Source organism: Strix uralensis, chromosome 5, assembly GCF_047716275.1.
Source record: "Strix uralensis isolate ZFMK-TIS-50842 chromosome 5, bStrUra1, whole genome shotgun sequence".
NCBI classification, from domain to species: Eukaryota; Metazoa; Chordata; class Aves; order Strigiformes; family Strigidae; genus Strix; species Strix uralensis.
The window spans coordinates 34807356-34834233 of NC_133976.1; the positions used below are offsets into that span (position 1 = coordinate 34807356).

General features: G+C 39.7%; 1 protein-coding gene across 6 annotated transcripts in view; it reads left to right on the forward strand.

Annotated features, from left to right (window-relative positions):
• The first annotated feature begins 767 nt into the window (after positions 1-767).
• The window catches only part of ANO6 (anoctamin 6), a 79675-nt gene continuing 53564 nt past the window's right edge, over positions 768-26878 (forward strand). For all 6 annotated transcript variants that reach the window (XR_012629189.1, XR_012629190.1, XM_074870425.1 and 3 more), the window contains exon 1: positions 768-906. Coding sequence is in view for 4 of the 6 variants with exons in the window: in XM_074870425.1 (XP_074726526.1) it covers positions 810-906 (97 nt within the window). In the remaining 2 variants the exon portion in view is untranslated. The remainder of the gene's footprint in view (positions 907-26878) is intronic.

Sequence of the window (26878 nt, forward strand, 5' to 3'; positions counted from 1 at the left end):
CTTCTGTGACCTTCTCCAAATAACTCTCCCAATACTTACCGGTTTGAGATTTTTTAAGCATGTGGGCCTTACATTTTCAGAAGTATTTAGCAATGGTGTGTTCTTCAATGCTTGGGTGCATAATTTGACATACTTTAAGAAGACCCAGGGGTTTCACTCCCGACCCAGTTTTCAAAGGGTAAACATATGGACGAAACCAGAGAAATCTCTGTAAAATCTTTATCCTGGGTCCTGTCGGAAAATTGTTCCCTAATTAGTTTTAAGATGGTGCTTGGTCAGTTTATGATATGATCATGAATATGAACTCTGTGATACAGCCAACTGCAAAAAACAGAACAAACCACACAATGATTAATATAATGTTTTCCCAGCTTCCCCTTTTAATAATTCAGGACGCTATTAACGAAGTACGTCAATGTGGCTGCTTGCAGAGCACGGCTTTGTTCATGCTCTCTGCCTCTCTCTGCCCAAAGGTCAGGAGGTGCCTTCTCCCCGCTCCGGCAGCTCCCGCAAGTCTCCCGCTAGAAGCTGATAACGATGCGGGGACTACGGAGCTGCACCGCCGCCGGCCCCGGAGCCCACCTCCAGCCCATCTCTCCCGGGGTGCCCCGGGTCCGGGCGGGTGCTGGGCAAGGCTGGAGCAACAGGCGGGGCTGTGCCCGCCAGCCCGGCGCCCAGCCCGCCCGGCCCGGGGCGGACCCGCCGCCGCCGCCCCGCCCCCGGGGCAGGGAGGGCTCGGGGCGGTCTCGCCTCCCCGGCGGCGGCGGGAGAGCGGCTGCGGGGTGCGGGGGGGCCGCAACTTGGGGAAGATGAATGCGGAGAACCAAGATGTGCTGCTGGATCTGGAAGGGGAGGAGGAGGGAGAAGAGGAGGAGGAAGGTGATGATGATGATGATGGGGAGACCGGTGAGTAGGGGGCTGGCGCGGGGAGGGTCCCCCCGGGACAGCGGGGGAAGCCCCCAGGGGACGTTCCTCGCGGAGCCGGTGTCGCGGGTGGGGAGGGCACCTGCTGGCGCCGCGCCCCGGGGGGCTGGCGGGCAGGGTGCTTCCACCGCAGCTCGCCTCCTCCTGCCACAACTTCTGATGCTTTTCCCGTGGAAAATACGCGACCCCTTTGTCCGCGCTGCGGTGTGTGCCAGGCGGAGCTTCCCCGTGAAGCAGCGGCGCCGCCGCGCTCCCCGCCGCCGCAGCACCGGCCCCGGCGAGTTTCCAGAGAGGCACCAAAAACTTTACCTGCTCCTGCCTCCCCCGGCAGGGAAACGCGCCAGGCGGCGCAGAAGCAGCGCTCGGCAGCGAGCGCGGTGCTGGAGACCTTTGGGGTCCCGGGGATCTCCCAGCACGGGCGCAGCCGGAGCCGGGCTGCCGCGCTCCCCTGGAAAATAGAATAACGGAAAATATTTCCCCTGGAAAACACAACGCCGCCGGCTCCGCACGGCCCCGGCCCGGCAGCGGCCCCCGGCCGAGCCCTGCGGCTGCCACCAGCTCCGGGGGACAGCGGCCAGCTCGCCTCGCCCTGCCCCGCGGGAGTGCCTTACTTTGACAGCCAAGGAAAGGAGGGGGGAAATGACCCCAAAAAACCCAAACCAAAAAACGTAGGGGGGAAAACTGGCAAAGTATAGAAAGATAGTAATTTTCCTGGGAAAAAAAAAAAAAAAAAAAAAAAAAAAAACAACATATTGTATCTGCAGACAGTAAAACGACCAGAGAGTTTTAAATTCAAAGACAGCGTATGTTAGCCTCGTCCCAACAGCAGCCACCCAGGAAAATGACATTTGTACTTACTGTGGGAATGAGTTCTATTAAAGTGTTTCCAGAAAACAGCCCAAAAGGGACTGGTTCTCAGCTGGTTCAGACTGAAGGGGTCTATTCATTTCACTAAGAGACACAGATTTACTTTGGTTCAGAAGCTGGTTTCAGCTGCAGTGCCCCAGATAATTCTGAAGTCTTTTATTTCTACTGAACTGGTTAAAATGAATCTAACAAACAAGGAATGCAGACAAATGTCAATTAGACAAGCAAGTAGAAGACAGATTTGTATATACAAATTTTATCAAATAAAAAGTTTCCTGCTCATTATTGTTGATCAAAAGGTTGTGAATGTTTTTACTGAGAAGTACAGAATTCTGGTAATTTTTTAATACCAGGACTACATTTGTAAAAAGTCCTAGTGACATTAACTCTAATACTCTTGTTGCCTCTAAATACTAATCCTTAATAATGGCCAGTACAGTTTGCATCATTTATTCAGTTAGCTCACTCCAAAAGTGTATAAAGTTTGAGCCTCACCCAATGTCTGTGGAAATCAGGCAATGTCTTTCCTCCAACATTCCTAGCCTTTGTTTCAGATGCTGTGGGAGTATCCCTTGCTTTACAGTAAAAGTCCAAAGACAAATTCAGTTTTTCCTTATGAAGCAAGGCAGAGGAATTGTTTGACTCCACTCCACGAATTAAAGGGTGGATCAGCAATGCAATGTATTAATCAACACATGCCTTCTTCTTTCCATTCTTCACCCCAGAGAACAACTAAATTGTTTCCTACTCATGAGTCTCTATCAAATTTGAGGTTAGTTCAGCTCCCAGAGCCAGCAAATCATGAGCTGCATGTTCTGCTTGCAGGATACAGCAGTTTAGAAAAACACATGTTATGTGGCAAAACTGACTAAAAATTGAGCAGTGGTGATTTCATGAGTTGTTACGCAAAGCCTGTTATGCAGTGCCCAGCTCTGTCACGTTTGTTAGTCTGCATTGCAAAATGCATGCATAACAGTCTCGAGGTTTTTACGTTAGGTATAATTACAGGAGAGCTATTTTATTAGTCTGAGAAACTTGTAAATCATCCATTTACCTCCAGTTTTATTGTACTACTTTCATCTGCATTTTTTTCCTGAGAAAGCCATCCCTGCTTTAGTAAGCAAGCAGGACTTCTGAACTCTTTCCAGTACTATTCAAGATCAATCCCAAGTGTTTATAGCTCATCAGGAAAGCATTAATATAGCATTAATATCAAAGTTTGTAGTCATGGCACATAAAGGGAGTGCTCTGGTTCATATTGGCATACAGTTGGTTTTGGTTATCCACACTGATGACTAGCAAACCACCCATGTCAGAAGCAGACTTAGGCAGAACTCCAAAGAAAGAGTTGGGCTCATGAGTCCCAATCCACAGGAAGGTACCACAGCCATGCTGCCGGCCATACATAGCTTTGAAGTGGATTGTTTCAGACTTGTGCTTAAGGAAGAAAGTCTTGTCCTAAGGTTAGGCCTTCTTGACAAGTTGAAATGCTTTTTTTCCAGGGCTTAAAGATGGACAACTTTTTCTTTTGGAGTCACACTGTTTTCAAGAGGATTGTTACATTAGTAGCACGAATTTGTTTCTGAGATATCTTGTTACCAGGCAGAAATGGTGGGAATGACACTGACCTGCAGTTGTCACAGCATTTAAAATTCTCCAAACCCATTATTTTCTGCCTAGAAACTGTCAGACAGTTCCACACACTGTAAAGTTTTTCTTTCCCTGGTGCCAAACCTCATGCCATATCTAAATTAGTTTGCTTGCGCTTGGGGATTTACAGAATATCTGAGTGTGCTTTCCAGAAAAATTAACTTCTGCAGACAATATCCAGGGGCATCCACTCTGACTAACCATCCTGCACAAAATACTTTTCTCTTCGTTGGGCTACATTAGCATCTTGCTCACTCTTTGTTGTCTTGATTTTGCTCAAATATATCTCCTAGTTGTTCCTTGAGCCCTGAGTGTACAATACCTTCACTGCTGCTGTAGTCATCAAGCCATCCTTTATAGATGACCAAGAAATGGATGTTCATATATTAACCTTTTTCTTGTCACACAGTGTGCTGATGAGGATTCCAGCTCTTTTATCTGAAAAGGATTTCATGCTGTTGTTCAGCACATGTTTTTAACCAACTACAATAAAAATGCACAACAGTACTGGCTTATTCAAACAACATTATTTGTGGAGCCGCAGCCTAAAATAACCAGTTTTGTGCAGCCCCCTGTACAGCTGGAACCCTGTCCTAAGAGGTGATGTAATCCAAATGGTGAAGAGCAGGCATAGCTATTCTTCACCTCATTACTTCTGCTCGCTGTTCTGTTCTCTGCTTGTGTCCTAATGGCATATACTGAATTTTATCAAATTGCCTGCCTAGAGCTTCTAATTTTTCCTATTCAACAGCTTCATTAACTTGACCCTGCAATGACCCTACATATGACTTCTCATATGACCCTACAAATATTATTGATAACATGTACTGTACTCCAGTATGAATGTACAGTATACTAACAGTGTCCTACAAATTAGTCCAGTGTTTGTCTTCATGATCCTGTGAAATGGTCAGTTCTCTATAGAAGTCTTCTAAAGGCGATGGAAAGTCTGAACAGTTAGATTCCTTGATTGAAAAGTGTGGCTTTGTCCTGCAATTTATTAACTGTAATCCCCGCACTGTGGGAAATTTAAAAGTTGTCTACTTGGCAGTAGGTACAGGGATCAGATCTGGTAATTTTATAATATGCAAGGCTTTATAAGCAGATTCTTTGAAAAAAATGTAGTTCTGTTTCTGAAAGGGTAATATCTTGCTTTTCAGTCTACTTGCAGTAATGAGTAAGACTACCCCAGTCCACTGTTACCACACCTGGTTTTCTTCCCTTTTTCTTCTCTGCCTTGTAATCAGCCTAAAAATTATTGGGGCACATTTCAGTGACCCACCGTCCTGAAGAAGACTGTGGGATGGCTACGTCTGATGAGCTGAGAGTCAAGAATTTCTGCTCCCCAATTCGGTGCTCCATTTGTGACACTGTTCTTGTATGTGTGCATCTGTGAGACGAGGAAGAGGAGCAAGCAGGAATGTAAACACATGGTCTCATTTATTCTGTTTGCTATTGAGGCAGCAAGAGACTCTTCATGGTGAACTGGGACTTGAACAGGTCCAGGAAACACTGGCCTAATACTGGTCAGAATTTAAACATCCTTTCATGCCTTCATGTCCTTCCTCTTATAACTGTTACCCTGATGGTTTACCTACATTTCTTCCTCTCTTCTTACTTCAGTAATTTTATTTTCCAACTTTCACCCCACTTCACTTTCACCGAATCCAAGCCATGTGGGAGTAACAGCCTTGTCACTGAGTATGGTTGCATTTGAACAGTACACTGCTGATACTACTCACTTTTTAATTGTGATTCTATGATTTTTCTACAAAACTACTAAATAACAAATAGTGAGAGTATAAATATTTAACTACAATCTAATTACAGTTTTGCAGCTATTTGTAATTCATAAACTCTGGAGGAGATCAGAGTATTTCAAGGATCAGGCAGCAATTTAGCAAACTGATAAACTTCACATATTTACCTTTTTAAAGTTTTTCTACTATTCCAGAATTTCCAGTTGTCCATTAAAAACTTCCTGTAATTTGAAAGTATTCTTTGTTCCTATATTTTGGATTTAGCTGTACTGAACATATGAGTGCTCTTTACAGATAAGCCTACAATCTGTAGGAAGACTTGTTATCTGCCATTGCATCAACTTGTGCCATTTGCACAACTTTTATAGTAACCGTTTTGTTTCTTTTCCAGAAATTAATTTCTTTTCCAAAATTAATTAAGTCATTAATTTTATGTTGGATATTTATCACAGGTCATTCCTTAAAGTTTTTCCTCTATTTACATAACCCGCAAGTTCTTTTAAAAGGAAAAATATGCTGTGCACGTTTATGCTCAACGTCTTGGATTTTTTAAATGACTGCTCAAGCATTATCATTTGTAAAAAAGAAAACTTATTAAAATAGGTATGTATGAACCAGCCAGGCTTTTGTTACATGGTACAGAACTCCAGTAGTACCATAGTGTTACAGTTATTAAAAGTAATTCAATCAAAAACTCGCAAAAAATGTCCTAGTATCAGCTGATTTGCAGTTTATGCAGTATATCAAATTGCAGGTAGAGAGCGTGAATTTCAGGAGACCACAGATAGGGAAGGGGTGATGTATGCATGCCATAACAGACATCGTGTTTTCACACAAATGGATCTTTCAAAAGTAATTAGAGAAGAATTATGAATAAGATCTGTTACTATATGCATGGAAAGTTCAATAAAGTTGTTACCATTTAAATCATCTCATCCTAGTATTTCTTGGTACCTGCCATTTCCTAGGAAATGATGGGTTGCATGCTGTGGAATAAAGGTCTAGTTTGCCACGAGACATGTGGCAAACCCCAAGGGGGAACTGATACTAAACCAGATGTTTTCTGCTGTGGTAAAGAAAAAGAAACAACAAAAAAAAACAAACACAAGGGTGCTTTTGTATGAGAGCAATTACCTGTCATAAATTAAATAGTCTTTGGAATGCCTTCCGGCTTATCCCTTATAAAGAACAAAGGATTTTTTTTATTATTGTTTAGGGTTTTTTTTAGTTTGAGATAATAAAGCCAAATAAAGAAGCATTAGTCTAAGTTTAGGATTAACTGGAATAGGTCAGGAAAAAGAGTTCCTCATTTTTGTGCTTTATAAATAATGCACAAATAATAAAACTAACTATCTTGTGCTTGACATGCGAAGATCTTTTAAAAAGGTGCTGCAGGCCTTAAGCATATGGAGCTGCTGCAGTTGTGTGTTTAACAAGATCGTGCGGGGTGTGCAGTTTAACAGGGTGTGAATGTCAAGGAGGAGGGCACTGAAGAATGGTGCCATGGGTTGGATTGTGGATTGTTCTTATATTCAGGAAACAAAGGTGGGGATAGAAATACTATGCAAGTGCTGAGCTCTATATCCTAACGAATAGAAAAAATCAAGTTGCTTTTGCTGGACTGTCACTATTGCTACTGTGTGTGGCCCTGGCATGATCCTTTCTAACAGATCCTTCTGAAGTTTTGCTCTATATCTGTTATTAAACTGACATTTGATTGATATTTTTAATAAAAAATTTTAAAAAATATTCACCAAGACATGAGCCTAATGTAACTTTTTAGGGGATTTTGATTCAAATCCAGGCTCACGGTGCATGTAGGTGGAACAGTTTTCCCACTGAAGAGCATACGTGTTCATCTTCTGCACTGGTCACAATGAGAGTCCACTAGGACATTGTTAACATTTTGTGTTAGTGTTCAGGTCTGATGAATCTGTAAGTTGAAACGAAAGCCGTAGGCCATAATGTCACAAACATGTCAAGCCAGCACACATTGGCTTGGCTACCAAAAGACGTATTCCCTCCACAACCACCTTACAGCATCAGCTTAAGTCTTCATGGAATTTTGGCCTTATTTGTCATTGGGGTATATCAGTGGCAGCATGATAGGAATGCAAAGCTGTAAAGAAGGACACTGGACCCTTTATCTTCTTATTGCCAGTGTCTGTGGGAAATGAAAACTGGCAGTCATGCAAATCATCATCAAACAATAGATTTTGTTTGATAGTCAGCCTAAGAATGCAAACATCTGAGCACTGAATCCTTTGTCTTCTCCACCTCTCACACTTTACTCAGGTGTCCCACATCTCTCTGAAGGCTTTGTGACAGAAGGAGTGTCTTGATTGCTTTCTGAGGAATTATATAGGCATCTGAAATATATTTTTGCTTGATTCAATGGAATTATCTCTAACTGTTGTTCTCACCTATCCCAGACTCGAGTGTTTGATAACAACAGTAGACATGTAGGCATGATTCCCTGCATGGACTTCAGAAGTGTGATCCTGAAGCATTATTACAGCTAATTAAAAAAAAAGTCCTTAACCTCAAGATGGCCTGATTTAATCTTTGAGCAGGCCCCACTCCTCTGCAGGATTCAAAATCACTCCCCAACCTCATTACGTACACATGGGATACCTTCCCCAAGGAAGTCAAGAGGTGTGCTCAGGCCCCACGTTTGTATATACATGGTTTCTACTCTGCCTGTGAGAAGATAACTCACCTAACGCAATTGTTGATTTATCAGATGGACTGCTGAGTGGCAAAGGGCGAGGAAAGGAGAAGACTTGCTCTTTCATTAGCATCGGGCAGGCTGGCACATACTCTTCCATCACATGACACCATCAAACAGGACTATAATCCCTTTTTCCCATTTCTGTACTGCATCCGTGTCAGAGCAGCTTCCTCTTCACAAGTCTTTCAGTACCAAATCTTTTCAATACAGATGGTCTGTGTCCTATGCAGCAATTGACCTTTTGAAGGGCATAATATTACTGAATGCAAAACAGGCATAGCCTAGATAGTTTTGCTAATGGAAATAGCCATATTAATAAAATGTGTGTGTTATGTTTGTAAAAGGGTAAGATTTGGACCAGCATAGACCCCATTAGCAGGAAGAACCAGCAAGATCAAATGGTTTTGGAAAGAGACCACATTTAAACATCTTTAATGAATACTACATTCAGATTGGAAAATTAACAAAAATATACTAAAACACAAACTGAACTTTAAGCAGTGTAGTTACAAGTCTGCTGGAGCATAAACATTCTTTAATTCATTTTATGCCTCATGTGGTAGAAACTGCAGCTTAGTTTCAAAATATTGTATAACGACTGAATAAGATTGAACCCTTCAATTTAGTGTTTGCATTAAATAATTTCCAACTAAACCACTAATCATCAATATTCTTTAGACATAACTGAAAATCGAAGTTTTGTAGGAACTGCCACCAATAGCAGATTTTGCTTTGCTTTTATAGTTTCCCTTCCTTTCAGTTTTTTATTGATGGATTTCCCCTGACCCCATTAATCTGGTTAGTCAGGTTCCCCAGCATTTTTTAGATGTAAATTATCATGGGACATTAAATATTTGCATAGGAGACTGCTTACAGTACAGTCATCAGAATGAGCTGCTGTGCCAGTGTTTTTCTGTAGGAAACAGCCACCACCTCTGTTCTGTTAAAGTGTTGTTTGAGAGCAGTTGCTGCAGCAGGCTAAATGTCTGATAACTTGAGTGTCCATGGTATGTTTCTGTCCTGTGGGCTTCTAGCTTGGTTGGATCTTTTGTAAGGCATCTGACTTTCACAGTGTCTACAGGAAGATCTTGGTTCTTGCTCCACTGCTGCAGCAGAGAGAGACCTGTGACCTGTCCCTCGAATGTTACTACTTAGGGAAATTACAGACAGGTGACACATCTTCACTGGGTAGGGAAGAGAATTTGGAATGAAGAGTGGGAGTGAAGCGCTTGTGTTGAGATGCATTGTCTCCTATGCTGTGGTGGTGCTAATGTATTTTGGTCAGGGGAAGGGGATGAGATTAGTGACTTCAGTGGGGGAAAGTTTGTGGGTTCTTTTCTTCCTTTGTGGGAGGAATATTTAACTAGAAAATGTTATCTGGATTGCAACTCAGGGTGGAAAGTGTGAGAGATCATTATAAAATGTTGTTGATGTAGCAACCCTGCTAAAGATGCTGGAACAGATATTAATAATCCAAGGACATACTTCTGTGATCTGGCACAGTGGAGGAGTTGAAGATCCATGTCCTGCCTGTGGAGAAGCTGGGGTCTGTGCTGGCAGTGGAGGGAGCATGAGATAAGCACCAAAGACTAGAATTTAGATCAGTGGAGAGACTTCTGTAGCATAGACCCAGGTCTTGACTGAAGGGTCTGGTAAAATAAGAATTGTTGAAGAGATGGAAAGAGTAAGGAGATGGAAGTAAGGGCAAAACATCTGTTGAGACCTGGGTACAGAATAAGAAAGAAAGTAAGTAAAAGGGAAAGAGGAAGAACTCTTGACAGTATTCATAAAGGAGGTAAACCTGATCAGCACAGCTATTCACCTGTTTATCTCGTCAGGAACTAAGCAGTGGCATAAAGATTCTTCCAAGTCAGTTCATCAGGAAAATAAGTTACAGCAAGGGACTAAGGTAATATAACTGTGGGTGCAGTGAATTGAAATAATTAATCTGTGGTGTTTTCATGCATGTTTTTAATATATAGGAAAAATCACAATGTATTCACAGGTAATTTATCCAGCGGGAAAAAAAAAGGCTATCTTTATACCATTAATTATTTGCAAAAAATTTCCACTGCTCTAGGTTTGGCACTGCAGTTAGAGATAATAACATTTAATAAAACAAGGCTGAGATGATAATCCAGAGGGCTCTAGCATTGCCAGAGAATTTTATTAATTTTTTGTGCAACATTAGTAAAATTATCAGTGTTCTCTTTCTATGTGTTTTTTCCTTAAGTAGTCTAATGGATTTTTTTATAGGCATTAATGAACAAGGATGAGGTCAAACAATGCACACTTTACCCTTGTGAGCAGTCCTATTGACTAGAGTGGGAATAGCATTATTTTTGTAAATGCTATTCATAGTAGAAAATGCAGAACTAGTCCCTAATGAAGGAAATATCTTTATTAAATCTTTCATCATCTCTGTATATACTGATTTATTCTAGGAAAAATAATTACATTCATTTAATTATTCTGCTGTCTATAAAAGACAAGAAGGAATTTGCACAAAAGCACAGTTTAATCTATAAACTGATGGCTGTGCTTAAGACAAACAGCCCAGCAAAAACTCCTACAATATTTGGTAAGACTTAAACATGTAATGTATTATTTAAAAAAAAAAAAAAAAAAGAAGAAGAAATCAATATGACCTGAAGAATAAATGAGTCAATGCTGGATTTCTTTTTAACTTGTTCCTTCCTGATAGTAAAGAGAGAAAAAACTTCAAGGGTGATGCAGTCTGGCCAAATAGAACTTCAGATATTTTTATAAGTTTATTGGTGTTTGCAAGAAGAGCAAAGCTCTCTTTTAGCCCTCTTATTCACGGAAGAAGGTGTTTTTAGGTAGAAGTTGGTTATTAAGCTGCAACTGTTAGAAAAAAATTCTGAAGAGTCCTTCAGTTGCTAAAACTATGAAGTATTTCCTGATTAGGAAACAAAAGTATACAGTTTATTTCTAAACTCTGGATCCAACATTGGGAATGCTTACAGATGTGAGCCTTTTCACCTACACACACAGAGTAGCTCAAAAATGCCTGTAGGTTTTGACTTTAAACTTAGTATTTTCATAGTCAAAGTAATTAAAAGTATCTTTTTGGGACCCTCCTGTAAACACACTGTATAACAGCTGAGTGTAGGAAATACTTTAAAGCAAACATGCTGAGAAACTTATTACAGAATTTCAAATATATCTCCTTCGAGACATGTAAATTTAATAGCAATGGGTATAATTTTACAAACATGTTTCAAACTTAAGATTTCTAATTAGATAGCTCATTGATCCATAGGCATTGAAGTCTAACCAAACAGCGATCTGCAATTACAATTTGGTTAATCATTTCACTTCCCAATGAAAAAGCTCCACAACTGCCTGGAGGCTTGGCATTAGTGAGGAACACCATGGGATCAGCTTGGCTGCTGAAAAAGCTACGTTTGTAGCTTGGGGCAACTTCTGTGCATGGGCTGCCCTCCTGTAAAACATACTGAAGGCAGGGTACACTTGTTCCCCTTGTAGTTGGGCAGTAATTTTGACAGTATGCTTGGGGTTGATCTTGGCAAGTCTGTCTCATGGCAAAAGTGGCTTGTTTTCTTTGTTTCCTACCTAAAGACAGCTGATTTTGGTTAGTTGTTCTGGCATTAAAAAAAAAAAAAAAAAAAAGCACTTGCATTATTTTAAGCAACGAAGAAAACCCCTTCAGATTCAAGAAGACGCTCAGGGACTGGCAGAAGTCCAGGGGCATTTGTGCAATGATGTGCTTCAGCGGTGAAGTAGGTATAAAAACGGCTTATCATACTCTTGACCAGAAGGTTAATTCTACAGTCCTCACGAAAGTGTTAGGTCACAGTCCTGCAGCAAATCAGCCTTCAGAGATATGCATGTTTATTAGACCAGGTTCTGGGCATGCCTGTGATCTGGGCACGGAAGGTACAGTACTTATACAAAAAGGATAAACAGCTTGCACTGCTTATTTATTTTATCCTTTGTACCTCTTAACATATTAGCAATATTGTGATTTAACAGAGCTGATTTAAGTCAGATCTCACTAACAACTCCTCTGAAATTTCTTGGGGAAATAAAACACATAAAAACAACGACATTTTATGATGTTTGGACCCAAGTAGTGTAGTGCTTCTGATAGTTGCTACATTGCCACAATTTCACATACTCCTTTCAGCCCACGGTAGGAATCCTGATTTTTACAGGATTACCTGCAGCTTGCTCCTATACATACTCACCCAACAGCATAAAAATTCTGAGGTAGCAGGCTGCTGCTCATCTCTGCACACCAGTCCGTGTAGGGACATATTACAAGCCAAACATTACACAAACATGAGAACAATCCTTTTAAGTGGAACCATCAGCATCCATAAAGTTATTTAAGTGTGTAAATGTTGCAGTCTCAGCCCCCAGAGACTGTATATTGCTGTTCAGAGTGGGGTTTTTTCAGCATTGGTTTTTTTTCAGTGGTTTATCTTTCAAAGCTATTCGTGATGGCAGCATAAATACCTGTCTAAACAACAGTACTCCATTTATCAGTTGTGACTGATGTATCCTGGTCTTTCTTTTTTTCTTTGTTTCCTCTGATTTAATTACATGTTTTGGGGATAGATGTTTATCCTGCACTTTAAGATAAGACCAAATGTGTCCATCAGAGGAGTTTTTGCATCTCTCTTTAACCAAGTAACAAGCGATAGAACAAGAGGTAATGGCCTCAAGTTGCGCCAGGGAAGGTTTAGGCTAGATATAAGGAAGCATTTCATTACAGAACCCGACGTTAGGCGTTGGAATGGGCTGCCCAGGGAAGTGGTGGAGTCCCCATCCCTGAAGGTGTTTAAGAGTAGGGTCGACATAGCACTGAGGGATATGGTGTAGTTGGGAACTGTTAATGTTGGGTTGATGGTTGGACTGAATGATCTTCAAGGTCTTTTCCAACCTAGACAATTCTGTGATTCTGTGATTCTCTGAATCTCTGCGTCTCACTGAACAAACCCAGTGGCTGTTCTCCTCAACAGGATGTTCCTAAGAAAAAGTCTTTCAGTTCTTTTTCATCTCTTTCACTATTTACTTCACCATTTTATTGTGTCACCTTTAGAGTCAGTGATTATCTTGGCCTTTGGAGTGCAAAGTTTGACTCTGTATGAGCAGATATGGCTCTTGCAGAAGAGAAATATCACTCGGAAGTGACAAAGGTGTTCTCAGGGTCTAAACTGCACAGCCAAAGTGCCAACCTGCAGCAAACAGGGAGAGAGGAGTCGTGTGGTCATTTCATGTTTCAGGATTGCTCCACTTTGCAGATACTAAACTAAACCAAAGTTTGTGACTTTAGAAAGGTGACCACTGAAATCCTAGCTGTGTGAGTTCAGCAGGAACATACCCCATCAGTGCTATGTGCAGCAGGGACTGATACAGGAAGCACTTACAACCTTTCAGGTTTTGTCTATGTAGAATGCAGGTCAAAAATATGACAGTAAGTAAGATTAAAAAGCTTTCCTTTTACGTGGTCGGACAGCTTTCTAACTGTGCTAATGTAGGGAACTGAAGTCTGCAGAAGTGAGAAAATGTATGTTTGATATTAAAAAAATTCCATGCAGTCTAGTGAGCAAAGTTTACTTTCAGGGAGGTTGAAATGTTGATTTATACGTGTTGCTGGGGAGCAGCACTGCGCTTTTTCTTTTTGTCTCTGAAAGTATATGAGTAGAATTTTCCACTTCTCTTTTTTTAACTGAACGTGATTGCTTCATTTCATAATACAAGGGAAACAAAAGTGCCAGTACTTTTCTAAATGTGGGTTTTTCCATATTTGTGGACCCTTGTCTAACATGTCCCCTTGACAGAGACAATAAGTCAGGCAAGCCAAATCTCAGCTAAAGGTTTTGGTCTCAAATGCATATCCCTGGTTTTTAGAATGTACCTTGCTATTGGAATCAGTGGAGATGTTTTGCATTGTTCATTCCAGGCATTAACAGTAGTTTTTCAGTAACAAAAATATGGCTTGGAATTTAGCTGTCCCACTTTAAATATTCCTCAAATGTGTGATATTTTTGGTTTTTATTAAAGGCTCAGAGGTGAGGCTGCCAGAGAGGCCCCTCATAGTCCCCTCAGTGTGTGACTACATTAAAGAGTGTCTGGCACAACTAACACTGTCACCTATTTGCTGTTTCTTTTTGGTGTTTGCTACTCCTGAAGCCCTCTTCTCCTCCTCCTTCTCCATCCCACCTCCACCATGTGAAGGGAGAGCAGAATGTAATGTTTTCACTGTTCTAGCAGAAGATTCTGAGATCAGTTCATGTGCTGCAACATCTCCATCAACCTGTTACTCTAAGGCCTTTCAAGAAAACTAATAATCAGTTAGAAGGGCTGAGTGCTAAATCCCTCCAAAATTAGTTTGCATTTAAACTTATAGCTCTAAACATAATGGCACTGTGAGTTTTGGTTTATAAATACAGGTAGGTCTAAAAAAATGTATAGAGAAAGTGGATATTGGTGTGTCTTTGGATTCTTCTGTTTCTGTATGTTTGCTTGCAGCATTTCTTTCATAGCTTGTGTGGTTCTTCAGTGAGTTATAAACAAGTATATCCTTATGTCAAGTTACTGATTTGTGAAGGCCATACTTAAGATAAAGTGTAAAGAGAAGATTTTCTTGATGGATTTACTGGACCCTGATTTGTTATCTGTTTTAAGAGACCTCCTTGATTTCATTCTATCAGGCTGCAGTTTAGTAATATCTTTGGAATGGAGAAGTTTATTTGCCTTCCGCCAGAAGTTGGAGTTGACACAAGAAGTAGGAGGTGAGATTCTCTGGTTTGTGTTACAGGGATCAGACTGGATGACCTCATTGGTACCTTCTTGTGTTACAGTCTGTGAGCTGGATTCACACATTTCAAAAGGTCATTTTTCTTCCCTGCCATGCAAAAAATTGAATCTGCAGGAAAGCCACTCTGGTCTCCTCTTAAAAATAAAACAAAACTCAGCATAGCCAATATCAAGGGATTATGACTAGCCTCCTAACAGCCCATCACACTTGCTTTTTCCTTACAGTTATAATGAGACGTGTAAGCAATCTTACCCAAGCTTAAATGAAAAACAACTCTGTAGAGGCTGCTTGGTTTTTTTCTTTAATCTGAAAACTGTTTTTTTACATCCTCTCATTTGTACTGTTTTGAAGAAATGGGGAATCTCAGTGGAAATGAGTTTGTGAAGAGGGGTATGTCTGGGTCCCTTGGCACTGTTTGGTTTCATGAAGATCTGCAATGTGGTATGAAATGAGCAAGTCCCATGGTTATTCCTGTGTTACTGCCATCTGATATGTTCATAACATTGTAAAACAGTTTAGCAGGACTCTGTAGACACCGAAGTAAAATCTCTTTCCATGCTTTCCAAAGCAAAGCTTGCTCCTCCCCTTTTGTGGGCTTTTTTTAAGATTTTGTGGAAATACACTGTGGTATAGGTGAGACAGGAGGAAAACAAAAGAATTTCTGTTTGGCTTTTTACTTCTCATTATTCTTGCTGTTTGGTTTTGTTATAGCTGAACAATACCTAAGATTCAAAACCAGTCATTTTTCATCAGCCTCATTAGTGTATAGCCCTGAATTCTTCTTGCTTTCTCCTGAGATAAGCTATGAAAATACCTATTTTCCACATTTTATGCTACCTGCCAATCAAAAGGAGACTTGTACTTTAAAATTCATCTGCATTCTTTCCTGATGAGTTGTTAGACTGAATATACTCACTGTGGGATGGCTAATCTTCTAGGAAGGTGCCACAATTGTTAGAGAAGTCTAGAAATGACACTTTATTCCACACTATCATATGCTTACTTTAGTGGGTCTAAAGCTGTGTCCACTGTTCCCAATCTGAAAGACATATTCACAAAGGTGGTGGGTGACCATGCTGAAATATGAAGTATGACATAACCCAAGGAGTGATCCCTCTATATATGTTGCTTATAAGCACAAATATATCTAGATACTCAATACATTATTAACATCATTGCACAATCAAGAACTCAAAAAGCTCTTGCTATCCGTGTGCAACACTGTTGATGCTTTTCCTTGGCTATCTATAGTGTCTGCCTCAGAGTGTGTAGTAATACGTAATATATCTGAGAAGATTTCTATTGTGCCACTTCATGGAGTGGAGGAGAATCAAAACTTACTGGTCCTCACTCTTCCCAGTGCAAAGAAGTGTAAGAAAGTTGCAGGTTCAAAAGGTGTAGAGAGAAATTAATTAATTAAAAAGCTATAAAATGATCTAAAAAAAAAGATACTGCTTCTGTCTGATCATATACCACAGGAGTTTCACTGCCTCCATGCCCTCATCTTACACTTCAGAACACTGAATGGTGGTTTTGGCCCAGAGCGGCATTGGTTACTCTTGGGGACAGTAGGCTGGGCTAGGTGGACCACTGAGATAATCCATAAGCACATTCTTGTGTTCTTACGTGCCCTTGTTCTTCTTTAGCTGTGCACACACTGTTTCTTAAAAGTCACTGACCTTGTGCAAAACTGGTGAAGAGCCTTACAGTCAAAAAGCAAGGCAAGAACATGGACAGAAGACAGACTATAGGTCAAAGACTCCATTATAACATAAAGTTGAGGACTGGGAGCAGGCGATCTGTCCAAGGACAAAAGCCAGGAGCTAGCTCTAAGGCCTGCAGCTGAATCACCACAGGTGAGTGGTGAATTTTCTTCTTACACCTCATAGTAAGGACAAGCCACCAGTCAGGCTCACAAGCGAGATCACAGCTCACCCATCCAACAAGAGGCTGATTGCAGCCAAAGGTGCGCTCTGACGGTGTCATTACCTTAGAAAGCTAGTAGATTACCACCCTGCATTGGCTTGCTCTGGTAAATGTGCAATGCCTGATCTGTGCATTCACGTCACCTAAAGCTGGGGGGTCTTTACCAGTGACTGAAATGACCATGACCTTCAGTACAGCATTCTTTCTCCAAAGAAATCCAGTTTTCCATCCTTGTCTTGTAAGAGAACTGTAATGACTGTTGAGATCTTACCTCCTCCTACTTCCAGGTTCTCAAAGTCCAGGGAAAAATGTTTGTGATCACTCTGGAGTTTGTTTTTATTGCCTTCCTATTTTCCAGATGTGTTTGTGTATAAGTTTCTCAAGTTGGTATTTTCACATGCATCTATTTTTTTCCTTCAGTTGTATAGTCGACTTTCCAATGCCAGGCAGAGACAGTATATTCTTATTTTCCATCAGTCTGCCCACATTACTAGAAAGCTGCATGCACTCATGCATCCTTCTTGTTAATACCTCTTTTTCCAGAAAGTAATTTAGAAACCTCTGTGTCTTCAAAGCCACAGCTGTTTGGCATGAAGCTGTCAGACCTTGCCCAGCTGTAGTGGCTGGGCATCATGAATTGTCAGCAGAAACCAGAACTTTTTATTCATAGTGATTGTAATCAGCTAAAACACACTGGGTTTTTTTTCCATCATGGTCCTGAATTTACACTAATTGCATTATTCTGAACTGACTTTTAAAACTTAATAAATTTGATATGCGAGTTGCTAAGAAGTGTCCATAGTTGTTATGATTTCTTTTCTTAAACTGCAATTTTAAATTACTCATCAGCAGTGCAGAGTGCTCCTACACATGGACAGCTAATCGAATTGTCTGTTTAGGTGAAATTCTAGACTTTCAGCAAAGTTTCCTCAGGCCAAACTGCAGTAGTAATTGTTCCATCACTTCAGCTCAAGGGAATCTCTCAAATGCTTCAGATATAATTTCATTCTAAACTGACTTTATAATTAAATAATACAGTATAGCCAACAGTAATCTTTCTCCATATTTAAATGCAAATATTACTGGTTACCAACAGGAGCCATAGCATCACTAATTGGCTGTGGCTAATTATATATTATGTCTGAAAAATGTTAACATTAAGGTTACAAAGTCAAGGACTTAGAAGTTGGGCAATGTGAGCATTAACGTTGCCCAGGCAACTTCAATTTCCCTGCCATTTGTTTGCATGCATGTTACAGTTTTAAATTACACACTCACTGTTCTTTTTTTCCTTTAAGTCCACTGGCTCATTCAGTAAACTGGTAGTAATTGCAGATTTCTTTTTGTCTTCCTCATTAAGAGCATGGCTCCAAGCCTTGTTTAACTCAAATTATCCAAGCCTCTCACAGCATGCATTTTCATTCCTTTCCTCCTCTGTGTTTCTGTGGTGCTTTTACCACATCTGAGCGTTATATCCAACAGGAATGAGAGTGTCAGGTTGCCTAACTCTCTTTTTAGGGAGAACTGGAGTTTCAGGAATCCAGACCCCATGATAGGTATGCAGGCTGCTGAAGTGATAAGATGTGGGGAATGTGAAACATTTCTGAATGGGTTGTGCGAAGACAAGACGCTGAACAGAGACACCCACATCCCACTAGCAGGCCTCCCTAGAACATGTCTACTGCAGGGCTGTGAGAAAACTCGTCATTTTCATGTACTTTTGTACAATCAGGTCTTAACACCATTCTGGGTTTATGTTGATAAACTCACTGCATTTCACACAAAGTTATCCAAAATATGTTCACCAATCACAGAAGCTTTGGAACTGATTTTTCAGAAATAAGAGCATTTCCCAATCTTGCTATTCCAAGTACTGCACCATATTTCTCTAGCTAACTTCATGACAAATGCCTAGCTCTGCTGTAAAAGTGCTGAGCTTTCCAGCTGTAACACCCTGGGCAGTTAGCTTGAAAACTGTGCTGTGGAAAGCTGGGCAAAACTTTGTTCAAGTAGCTTGCTCAGCATCATGTGTATTAGATCCCGAAGCTAGGGCATAGGCCACTTCTCTAAGGCCTCACGCAAATTCTTTGACAATCAGATAATCTTTCTTCCTTTCAATCTTCCTATAGTCTCTATATCCTATCCATGTTCTGCAAAAACAAGTTAAAGGTCTAGACAGACAAGTTCTTTTCCTTGGCCAAACCTGGAGTCATCCTCATTGCAGACCCATCTTGTATACAAAAGGAGGTAGGGTCCTCAAGAAAAAAGAGTAACAATTTGGGCTTTATATTGAAAAATTACTTACTTTGCTTTAAAATCCACCAGCATCTCCTGTGCTAGATCAAGTGGTATTGCTGTGTACCTTTTACCTTTTACGTAGTAAGAACCACTTTTGAAATGGGAAGACCGGCATCTACTCCCTTCCTTTGTCTTCTTTAAAATAAGCGTCAGTGATGACAAACAGTCTTGAACCAGCACTATTTCAGTGTTTGTGAGTTTGAGTTTGGAGTCTCATTGATCTGCTCACTTGCCACATTTGGCTGTAAATTTCTATTTTTTTGAAGAGCCCTGAAAACCATATTCTACGAAGTAGAGCAGTATTAACCAAAGTGGAACAACTGAAGTTAGTGATTTCATTTACAGGTCATAATAAGTAGTAACCTGTATAGAGTTTTCAATCATGTTTTGAATTTGTATTTTAAAGGCTTTCTAAGAGAAAAGAGGTTTTTCTTGTTGATTGGTAGAGCAGCTAAGACAGTAAACCCGTTGTGTTCTGCTGAGTAATGACATTGCTGAGGGCACCACAGGGGCTACCCCCCATCCCAGTCCCTGGTGACCCCCAGGGGAAATGTCCGCAGTGCATGACAGTGAGGCAGGTGGCTCCTGTTAGCCAGCAACTGCACAGCTGTGTTTTTGGTTTGTACTTCTGGACCTGAATGTTTTGGTTACTCCCAAATCCTGTTTTAGGTGCCTACAACCCTTCTTTAACTCCATAGACACACATTCATTTCAGCAAGTGTATAGCAGAATGCACACTTACTCTGATTTTTAATTTGTTGTTGAATGACTTCTCTCTTATCTACTAGATAATAACTATTTACTCTGAACTTGTATTTAGATGCATCTTGTTAGTAAGTAGAGTTAATTAACCGTAGAGAAAAACAACGTGCCAACATGTTTATTAGCTATCTTAAATATGCTGTATACTTAAGAAGAAAGTACATTCATAAAACCTTTTGCATTTAAAATAATCTATTAAGCAAAGGAAACATTAACTGTAGTTAATGAAATTGATGGATTGATTAATGAAATTGAGGGATTAATTCTGGTCACTAAGGACCATACACTGTGTTTGATATAATTTGGCATAAAAACTGTCAATCTGCTCGGACACTTTTGAATACCCCAGCAGGAATTTATCTGTAACTTTATATGCCTAACACCTTCTGCAAATCTGTCCTAATACCCTCTGGGTTTTTACAATTAGTGGATCTCATATTCTGCCACCTGGATTTTATTTACTGCAAGAGAAAAACAGCAGTGTGTTCTTCTTGATCCCCTTTTCAGAGTTAAACAGATGATTCCAAGAAAAGAAAAACTAAAAATCAAAGTTGTCTGTAAACTGCTGCTGGATTCAGTGACCCAGCTGATCCCTTATGTCTTATGTTCTGAATGTGACCAAGGTAGTTATTTTTCTTCATCCTAGAAACTAAGAACTTGCATTTTTGATAGCAGAAATGACAATGTTTGCACTACTATTAAAAATTAAAGAAATAAGGTATATATGTATGTGTGCCTCAGTTTGTAACAATGTGATATAAGTTGAATCAATCATGAAACAGGCTCATGTGGCAGTCAACATTACAACAGTTTTCTACCTGACTCCATATACAATTAAAACAAAACAGCCCTTAATTAAAAAATTTAAGAAGGATCATTTGTTGCATCATTTTAATATATTTAAATTACTTAATAGATTATAAGAAGGTGTTTGTGGCAAAGAGAGAATGATTCAAGCCTATATTCCAACATGAGGTTAATGTCTGAAGATTACCACTCTGAAGCCTTCTGACTTAATCAGTTTATTACATTATTTTGTATTCTGACAAAGCTAGCTAGCTGTTTGACATGTATGCATTCAGTGTACAACCAAAAACTATACCATATATTGTTTAAAATTATAGCAGGTAGGTGTGTTAATACATTCTAAACCCAAAAAATGTTTCTATATCTATATATGGCCTATTGACGGATGAGAGCCAAAATAATTCTTTGTGACAACCATTTCAGCTGAAGGTGGGTAAATTGTTTAGCTTCAGAAAAAGCATTTAGAATAGTCTAATTAGCAACTGAATTTCAGCAGTGATTTACAGTCAACTGGTGTCTGATGTGCAGACTGGATGCAGACAGGTTGGTTCTGGCTTACATTGCAGCAGTGAAAACCAGGAGCCAGCATTTGCATTTCAGTGGATTACTCTGGATTCACAGAATTGTAACTAAAAAGCCATTAGCCCGGTGTTTGTTTTTGAAACTGAAGTTGGGGCTATTCCAGGTCTCACTGAAATGCTTCAGGATTTTTGCCACAGTTTTTGGGCAAGTGTCCCACTTTGAGCTCTGAACACATAAGAACTGTTTGACGATTTGGTTACTGAGCCCCTTAAACCTTCCAATTCAGTGCCTCTTAAATATGTAGGCACTGCTATCAGCAGAATCATTTCAACAAAGTCTAATTTCTTGTTCTATAGCCGCCTGCTAATTACTTTATTATGTTTGGTGAGCTATCCTGACTCTGAGATGGCTGTTTCAGGACATGGGGTGTTACACTAGCAATACTCTGTATTGTATTTCCAACTGAGTGTTTTCCTGTTTAGGGTTAGTCATGAAAGAATATTTATTTTTGAAAGTCATACCACATGTTCCCAATTCTTTGTTTGCACAGCTGTAAGAGAAGATAACTTAATGGAAAGAATAGTCTTTCAAACAAGAAAGAATCATCTTCCAAGACAGCCATTTCAGTTCCTTTGTGATCCAACAGCATCTGTAGCTTCATATTGGGTATGCTTGGGCATCTGAAATTAAAATCAATGTTTTTCTTATTATGTGGCATAGATTAGGTTTTGGGTTGATGATACTTGCTGATCTGCTCTATGTGAGTGCACAAAGAATGTAACTTATTTGCAGCTTTGGAAAGCCATTTTGATATTTCTAATTGTCATCAGTTTTCTCATGTGCTGTAAGACTGCAGATGACCATAAGAAGAGAACAAGATTTTCACATGGAAGGCAGATATCTAGATCTCTTATTAACTATAAATAATATGTAATAAAGTATAGTTTACAATAAAAATAATTCAATTTCACTTCAGATACATAACTTTTCAGAAAGTGAAGACTATGGCATTTAGTAGCATGCATTCTTCAAATAGGGTCTACAGGTATGAAATAAAACTAATTTAAACACATACCAATCAAATAACTGAACTTAATAAATGCAAGCCAGTAGAATGAGGTGAAACCATTGATAATTTGTGATCATAATGACTGCCCTCATATGTGAGTGAAGAAAAGACTGTATCCCAGAAAAGAGCTAATCTGGAAAAGTCACTTCAACCCAGACAGACCCTTAACCATCCCGATAATAATGTCTCCACCTAGCAAAGAGCAAGGTAAAAAGATCAGACTACATTTTGGCAGATTACCCTAAGACATCCTTAACTCTTTGTGTTTTTTCATTTATTCTGTGAAGTGAAAGAAATTAGGTTAACATATCATCCTAGCTAAGGAGGATTTTGGGGGTTTTTTTTGTTTAAAATTGTTTAGGTGATGAAATGCTACTATTTTATATATGGCTTGATATATAAGGAACAAGATCATCAATGATATATTACCTTTGAAACGGATATTTTTAACAAAGGAAGTAGCTCAAGGAACTTAATGGCCTTGATTATTTTTGTTTTGGAGCTATGGATCTCATTGTCTCTTTTCTTCCTTTCATTAATATATTTAAAAAGGAAAATATATATTCTTGCTTTTTCAACTCCTAAATAGTTTCTTAGCTCTGAGAGTACTCCTATACAATGAATTGAACATACGAAATAAACTACAATAAATAAATATTCTGCACTAGCAAAAGAGATTGTGGCTGTCAAAAAACAGTATATCAGTCCAACAGTTTCTGTTTCCAGAAAAATTCAACTTCAGATTTCATATGGTTTGAATAGTTTACATTTAACTGAAAAAAATACTTGGTCTATGATCAGCCCATAAAACGGATTGTGATCTGTTCTGATAGGCTTTTTTTAGTAATTACTCTTAGATTAATTTTATACATATATAAAATCAGTATATTACTATATATAATCTGATATAAATTAACAGGAAGGACAGCAGTTGTTTTGTCTAGTCTAAATAGCATATTTTCAAAGTTTTCTTTAATCATAGCCCCAGAGCTTGTTGTCATGTTTATAACAATGTCTTTACTTTCTGGGTAAGTGTTAAGATTTGGAAAAGCATAATCTTAACAAATACAAAGGAGGGAAACTCCTTTGTATTATCAGTTTCCACCTTTTTTGATCTTCTGGGGCATTTAAAACAACATGGCATAAATCTCTCCCCAAAAGCCGGGACAGAATCATATACTTCAGTACCATAATTTTATTGATTTTGGACCAAGAGACTGGCTGGACATTCTTAAGGAAGCTGCTATCTACATAAAGTCTCTTTCAGGACAGTGGCTTTGCTACAGTCCCCAGCTCATATTCAAGGTGACTCTGGATCTGCAGACTGATTCACCTGCTAATGATGCTCTCCCCTTATTCTTATTTCCACAATTATGATAAAGTGATTGCCATTTCTTCACATGGTACCCTGTCTTGGATATGTCAATATCCTTTTTGAGAAGATTAATCTCTCTGAAACATTAGTTTTATTACAGACAACAGTGGTTTGTTCTTTATTATGAAATAAGGTGAAAGTAATTTGACTTGATTACATGATGCTCTTCAGAGTAGTTTTTATTCATTCCAGGACTCAGTTCATATCCAGTATTTTACCTCATGCCTTCTCATGGCTTCTGAGACAGTACCTGTGAGGTGGGGCTTTTGCTTGGTTGCCTCCTGGGTGTAATGCGTTATGGTATCACAAAACTGATCTTCTGCTAGCATGACTGCAGCCTGCCAAGATGGGGAGATACTACCACAGTGTTGGTCTGTTTTCTGAGGAAGTGTGTGATGCAGGATCAGCTCTACTTAGAAAGCAGTATCTGGGCAAAGCCCACTGTCTTTGGATCTTCTTGTTTATCCCAGCAGATGGGAACAATCTGACTCCATCCAGTTCTCTGAGTCTCACAGTGGCAAACCTGATATGGTCTTTTCATTTGATTTTCATTAGAACAGATAGACTTTACTAATGACTAGTTTTCCTGTTCTGATGTGGTGACAGGGCTACCAAAGAAACATTTCAGAGAATGTGTCGATTTGGATAAAAATTGCATGTAAATATTTCCTGGTATTTTCCAGTCAGTGAAGTATTTTGTTATTATATTTATTTTCTTCACAATCTATTTAAGGGCTAAAAGCCCTAAGTGTGTCTAATTGTGTACTTACGTTTCTACATTTCTATATGCAGTGAATGTTGTTGTCTAAAGCACGGCTACATGAGGGCAGTACTGTGAGCTAAGCTAGAGTGTGGGTTTGAAGCACGCCATCTAGTCAGTGTTCTCCTTTGGTAAATACCTGCTGCCCTTTCCGCCCGTGCTTTCCACCTGCATTTGCTGTGGGACAGCATCATGCAGCCAAGTAACACAAGTAAGTTGATGTGCCCCAGCACTGCTGTCTAGTTTTGCAACAACTTCTTTTCTGTAACCATACTGTAAAGTTCCCTGCATATGGAGGAGGCACTCTATGCAGCAGGCAAATCCACGGGGAGGGTCTGAGCAGATATTCTCGAGACACATCAGTTTTGTACTTGAGAGCACAATATTCTATAAATTTATTTTTCCACCTGTAAGACCAGGATTTGGACTTCCACTTTTTTAAAACTCTGTGACAGACAGTCAGTACTGTTACAAAATACTCTGAGGGAAGTGAGAGGCAATATGATATCTATAGCAAAGCAACAATGCCTGGGGATTCCAGGCATCGCTTCCTGGGTTTACATTTATGATTGCTCATGAGGTACCATGTGCAGTGCCAGGGCTGAGATCTTGTCCTTTGCAATGTCTCACAGGTTTGTTGAGGGAAGTGAAGTACCAGGTACTATGAATGTGTTGTAAAACCTTTTGGCTTCTCAGAATAATTCTGTGCCTGTTAATTTGGCTTATGTAGGTGATTTACAAGCTTAAAGAGTGCTGCTGCCCTTTTTCACCTTTGATTATTTCCATTAGAGAGGAAATCAATGGTAGTCAAGAATTTCTTTGGTACAAAAAGTTTGGCAACTTCAGGCATGTTTGACAATGTCCTTGCTTATAGAGCCAAGCCCAGTGTTTTTTTCAAACAGCAGCTTATCCAATCTTTGTGGTTTTCTTGTCATTAATGTTTTTTTAGACAGCATCTTTCTTTTCACTTCTGAATACTGCTTTCTTTCCATTCTCAGCCTCTTAATTTACAGTCTCAAAAAAACTGTTTCATCCCTACTGCCTGTGCTTTGGGCAGCATCTATTATTTCACTCTTCAGACTCCAAGGAAAGGTTTAATTCTTCTTTATATTTATTCCATAGGGAGAGCAGCTTCCATGCCTATCAGTGTGCCATAGCCTCTCACCTCTGCCATAGCAATAGGTAGAGATTGCTAGTAACAATGTTCATGAAAGCCTTTAAAATTGAATTATTCAATGAGAAGATCACTGAACTTACAAAACCAGTCTTCACTGTTAATACCAATTAACTAATGAAAAGACTGAACATTTTACGTTGGCTCTCAAGGAATTTTAGGATCTTTATTCAATCCAGTCAGAAATCCTGGCCAACCTGTGAGAAAGCAAAGCTATAGAGAAGGCTCATAAAACAGTCACTGGTAGATGGAACAGCAGGATTCATCTGCCATGGCCTGGCCCAAAGCATGGGATGTACACAGGTTATAAAGAATCAGCTTGGGATTAACACAGACTTCTTAGTACGTGTGTATAGACATATTTGAGGTAAAGTGTGAAATGTTGACAGCACAATTCAGTGTCCTGGATGGCAGAACAATTTCTGGGCAGCTGGAAATACTGCTGATATATTGGCAGCTCAGGTATCACTGAGATGTTCTTGTAAAGTGACATGTACATATTCAGTACTTGAAATTTTTACAACAGCATCTTTTGTAAGGACGAGATGAAAGACCATCTGATATTACCGAGCAGGAACTCAAAATCTATTATTACAATTCAAAGAAATCAGATAAAAAGTTCTGACAAAAGCATATGTTGCCAGGATTGCTTGAAGATAGAACTTGATGTATCAGTCAACTAAAACCAGAGTATGCCAACACAAATCCAGTAGATTTCTTAGTTCCCTTACAACTTCTTTGCTTTACTTGAGTGAGTGTAGAACATAAGCATCTACACTTGATGTGCTCTGACCCAAACCTTAATAGGAGTGATAATGCTTCTGAAGAAGAAATGGGTTAGCAGAACTATTATGTTAATATAAAATCTCAGCCCAGTGGTCTTTTTGGACATAACTATGAGAACACTATGACCAGACTTACACTCAGAGGAAACTGGGTCTGGAAAGGACCCCAAAAGCTCATCTAGGCCATCCTCCTAAGGTTCACACCAGATTCAACTTGGCTTAGATTGTTCAAGGATATTTAATTAATCTGTACTGGAGAATCTCTGATGTTGAAGACCTCACATGACCTCACCTGCCTTCCCAGGCAGTTTCTTCTACTGTTCTCACTGTTAGAAAGTTATTCCTAATGTCCAGCCCCAAACTTTTGTACTGCAATTTTCTTTCTTGTCCTCCATACTTAAAACTGACATTACCATAATGCTGGAGGGGAGGTGGGAGAAATAAATGAAGTGAATTTGGGGGTAGGAAAAGCACTTTGTTTGGGTGCAGCTTTTTCTGGCAAAGCTGAGTTTTTGCAGGTACCATTTTTGTATTTCTGAGAGACTAGAATGGTCTTTTCCAGTTAAAAAATGCACAATTGGCACAGTTGTCCTTGCAAACCACTGCCACAACAAATCTTATCTAAGTACACATTCAGGTAGCGTCAGGGCTTTGTAT